The following is a 5071-nucleotide window of genomic DNA, read 5'->3' on the forward strand; positions in this document are numbered from 1 at the left end:
GTTACCTTGTGCTTTTGTCTTATTTTGATTGAACAGTACTGACACCATTGTTGTTTTATGAAATCTGCGGTGATATATTCGGGGATGGTGAGCAGGCTATGACAGGTATTGCATTTGGTGAGCTTAGGGCGGTCATGGGAGAGTCATCACACCAGATGTAGTGTCACCATCATGAGTCTTAGCACATGTTTTTGTAGTTGTTAGCATTCAGATTCAATTTTATTGGTTTTTGGAACTTTGTAATATTTTTACAATTACAGTATTTTAATAAATGTGTTTGGGACAGCTGCTTATGATATGTACTAACCTCGGGCAACCAAGATGGTAACAGCCTTTCATACTAGGGTAGTCCTGGTAAGGTACCTTGGTATGAGGGGGTGTTACACAAGGACCGTTCCAAAACGCTATTTTCCTACCGTCTCCAACTAGCCATCTACTGCCCTCCCTAAACATCCACATCGCCTCCATTAAACTCCTCCATATATACGATGGGTGATGCCCCAAAACAGCGGATGTTATATCACCATTCGGGAAATAGCGAGCAGCGAGAATGCGTGCTACCAGTGAGCTCGGGTTTTCATAAATTCTCCATATTTGTTTTGTGAGCATGGCTGTGTTAAAGGATTCAAAGTGGCGATATCCAAGTCCTCCGTCTCGCTTAGATTTACAAATTTTATCCCACGCAATCCAATGAATCCGATGCTTTTCCTCTCCATGTCCCCACCAAAATCTCGCCAAGCCACCTTCGATGTCCGAACATAGCTTTAATGGAAATTTAAATAATCCCATTTGGTAAGTAGGGATCGATTGGGCCACTGCCTTAATAAAGATCTCTCTACCTGCAAATGAAATTAATTTTTCTTTCCACCCCTTAAGCTTTTTCCATATCCGTTCCTTCAGCGAGGCAAAAGCTTGTGTCTTATTCTTCCGGATAATGGCAGGTATACCGAGGTATTTGCACGGAATTTGGACTACACTAGCATAGAGATATACCTGCACTTCTTGCCGCGCTTCCTCCGATGTACTTGGGCTGTAGAAAATCTATGAGTTTTGCATATTTAGTCGCTGTCCCGAGGCCTCCTGGTACATATCGATAACCCTCTTGATTGTTTCTCCATTCTTCTTATCAGCCCGACACGTGATGAGAGTGATTAATCGTGAAAACACATTAGCACAAAGGATGAACAGGTAAGGCAATAACGGGTCCCCTTCCCTCAAACCCTATCTAGGGCAGAAAAAAGGCGTTGGCGTTCCGTTGATGAGGACGGCAGACTTCACGGTTCGAACGCACCTCATCACCATGTTAATCCATCCAGCTGCAAAACCCTTTCTAAGCATGATTCGTTCCAAGAAAGACCACTCCACTCGGTCGTATGCCTTGCTCATGTCGAGTTTAAATTCCATATAGCCCTGTTTCCCTTGGTTATGGGATTTAGTAAAATGGAAAATCTCAAAGGCAGTTATGGCATTATCCGTTATGTCGACCCAGAACGAAAGCACTCTGCTCCTCATCCACTAACTCGTCCAGGTACGGTTTAAGTCTATTAACTATCACTTTAGCCGCCAACTTGTATAAAACATTACATAGCGATATCGGTTGAAATTCACCCATGCGGCTAACCTGCTTTACCTTCGGAATTAACACAATAAACGTGTTGTTTATTTGGGCTATGTCTTCCTCTCCTTGGAGGCACTTGATCACAAAGTTAGCTACTTCATTTCCCAAAATGTGGCAGTATTTTTGAAAAAAATTCGCATTTAATCCGTCCGGCCCCGGTGCTTTCGAAGGCTTCATTTGGCTAAGGGCATGGTAAACCTCCTCCCTCCTAAACGGTCTTGTAAACTCCGCATTCATTTCCTCTGTCACATTTTGCGGGAGGCATTGCACGACTTCATCCATCCTATTCGGGTTCGATGATGCAAAAAGCTCATTAAAATAATCAGTAGCTAATTTTTCCAAACCCTCCTCATCAGTGACCCATTCTCCTGCTTCATTCTTCAAGCGGTCAATTCGATTACGTCTTTTTCGATTGGAAGCCTTCAAGTGAAAGAACGACGTGTTTTTGTCTCCTTCTTCAAGGTAGGCTACCCGGGACCACTGCCTCCAATACCCCTCCTCCGCCATTAGAAGATCATCCAAGCGCGTGCAAGTTTCTCTTCTCTCCGTCACCATCTCAGCTGACGGTACACATGAGTCCAAAAACATTAGCCTTTTCCGAGTTTCTTCGATTTGTTTTCTCAAATTCCCATAACGGTGCTTACTCCATTCTGCCAGCTTAGTTTTACACCATTCTAGTTTCCCCAAGGCCTCATGTCCACCCTCCCAAGCTTCTTGGATCACTCCTTCGCATGCTTCATCCTTAGCTCACATGTCTTCGAAGCGAAATTTTTTTGTCTTGGCAATCTTTTGAGGCTTATATAAGTCTAGCTTGATAAGGGCATGATCAGATTTATCGAAATCTAAATGATTGAGCATAATGGTAGGGCAGTGATTAATAAAATACGGCGTTACAAGGGCGCGGTCCAATCTCTCATAAATTGCCTCCGAGTCACCCCTCCTGTTCCACCACGGAAATGGGTTCCCCCGGTACCCAATAGCAATCAAGCCACATTCGTCTATCGCCTCCCTGAATACATCCATTACCGGCTGCTCCTTGATTGTCCCCCCTGACTTCTTATGCTCAAAAAGGATTTCGTTAAAATCGCCAATGACAACCCAAGGCAGGTTCGACATTGGTTGAAGTTCCCTTAGTAACTGCCACGACCTCCATTTATCTTCATGTCTTGCCCAGCCATAAAAGCTTGTTAAGCGCTATTCATCGATGCCAAATAACCCCTTAACTGAGACATCAATATGGTGTGCTGAAACTGATATTACTTCTACCTCAACACCCTCCTTCCACAAAACCGCAACTCCCCCAGACCGACCCATAGAATCACCTCCAACCCCTTCGTATCCTCCCAATCTCGTGATCACATTCCGCATCTCTGTCGCACTCAATTTTGTTTCTACGAGAATGACCACCTCCGCTCACTCCCGCCGTAGCAACCTCCTCAACCTAACAACTGCCGGGTCGTTTCCTAATCCCCGGCAGTTGTAACATAGTAGACTCATTGGTCCCGGCGGGGTTGAGCGTCCTCAACCACCGCCTCAGGTATAAAAGCACCCCTGCTGATTTTCGTCTTTTTAATTTCCTCCACATCCAGTCCAGGCTCTTCATCTCTCCCCCTCTTTCCATGACTAACATTTGTAGTTCCTTGGTCAGGAGTATGCCTTCTCGCCCCCATTATTCTCGTCCATTTCCTGCCCTGCACATCAATCATACCTTCCTTCCCATTCACCAGTCGCTCCTCCTCCAATCTCTGAACATCCACCCCTGTCATCCCATAAAACCCCTGCTCATCAGCCAGTTCTACAACATCCCTGTAACCTCGTTTTTCCATCTTTTCTCCCTGCTGTCCACCACAAAAACCACCCTCATTCACTCCTTCAATATCAGCTCGACATTCTTCAGAAAGAAGCGGATCTCTATGTATTTCCTTGGCTTGCTCAACCCTCGTATCAATTTTTGTGTCACTAGTCTTATTTGTTTTCGAATTATCTTTTAAATGAGTAGATAAATTAATACCTTTGGGTTTTATTGCAACTTGTTGCAGCCTGTTAATCTAGTTGAGATGGCCTCTTCTTCTCTTGCTCTAAACTCCGCATCAAACACGCCGATCAAGGATCGTGACCTGCTCGTTTTGATATCCACAGATGTCTTAATTAATTTCCACGGCAACGTCCTCAACGTCTCATCATACCTCAGCTCGCCTTCCTCATAAGGGCCTTCCTCACAGTCTTTTTCCCCGTGTCCAAGCAATCCGCACCCATAGCAATATGTAGGAAGCCTCTCATATTTGACTTTGAATCTCTCATATTTACCCGACTTCAAACCTACGATCACTTCTGCCTTCAGGGGTTTACACACGTCTTTGATAAATCTTAGACGGACTGCCCGTTCCATCTCTGGATAAGGAGCATCATCTACTTTCACAAAGGTTCCCAATTGTGCACCCAATTTCCGCAGGTTCTCTTTATTCGACCTACCTCGCAGCGGTAGATCATAAACCCTAGCCCATAGCGGCACAAAGGACAATGGCACATCCGTCATCTTTCCGTCGTAGTTAGGTTCGCCAAGGCACCAGATAAATTTATCGAAGTGCCAAGGCTGTCCATCAAGGATTTTTGCCATGTCTCGTTCCTCATCGAAACTGAACATGAAAATTTTCTCCTTTGCATCAATTAGCTTTCCCATGACAGAGCCCTTCGTATTCCATAATTTAATCATGGTTTCGACCACGGCCTTTGCGTTGATGGTTTTCAAAGACCAAATCTTCCCTATCAGCATTGCCTTTCTTGTGTTTTCGTTTTTACCTTCATCACCGACATCCCATACAAAACCCTCGTGCTCTTCGATGTAATCCCTTTCCCATCGTTTGCTGCCATCCCTACGGTTCTCCATCCCCCTGTTGGATTAGAAATTGCCTAGAGAGCACTCTAAGGTAGCACAGACTAACACTAGAATGTAAATCTCGCAGTGTAAAAGATATAAAACGCCTTCAGAAACAAGGAGAAAGCGAAGATGGAGGCTTAGACGGAGGCTTAGACGGAACCCTCATAGAAACCCTAGAGGAGACTCTATAATCATAGATACTTGTTAGGGCATGATGTCTAGAAATTAGAAGAAAAATGATCCATAGGTTTGTTAATCGATTCTAATAATTAATGCATAATATCTAGATTAGAAGTAGTATATGATCATGTAACTAGTGCTTTTTATGATCAAAAATACTTGTGTAAATCGGTTTACCCTATCTAGTTAAAGTTAGCTTCTTGAGTTTTTTAAAATATTGTATTATTTTTTTTTAAAATTTTTTTTGTTTCAAATGCAGTATATCGCGGGTGAGAATATTGTCGGTTATTATTGACTAATATGGTGTATATATGGCACGAACTTACTATCAGAAATTCAGAATACTACTAGGATACGTTTGTTTTCAAAGTTAGTTGCAGAACTTTTACTTGCAG

The 5071-nt window shown here is 43.5% G+C and overlaps 1 protein-coding gene across 1 annotated transcript; it reads right to left on the reverse strand.

Annotated features, from left to right (window-relative positions):
- Window positions 1-2365: 2365 nt before the first annotated feature.
- LOC141588279 (uncharacterized) lies at window positions 2366-2734 on the reverse strand. The gene has a single exon (XM_074409727.1). It carries the CDS (start codon window positions 2732-2734, stop codon window positions 2366-2368), a length of 369 nt encoding a protein of 122 aa, XP_074265828.1.
- Window positions 2735-5071: the final 2337 nt, after the last annotated feature.

This window comes from Silene latifolia, chromosome 6, assembly GCF_048544455.1.
Source record: "Silene latifolia isolate original U9 population chromosome 6, ASM4854445v1, whole genome shotgun sequence".
NCBI lineage: Eukaryota > Viridiplantae > Streptophyta > Magnoliopsida > Caryophyllales > Caryophyllaceae > Silene > Silene latifolia.

Bases quoted from the DNA above. Each gene is read 5' to 3' on its own strand.
- LOC141588279 (XM_074409727.1), bottom strand. From the start codon at position 2,734: ATGTCGAACCTGCCTTGGGTTGTCATTGGCGATTTTAACGAAATCCTT.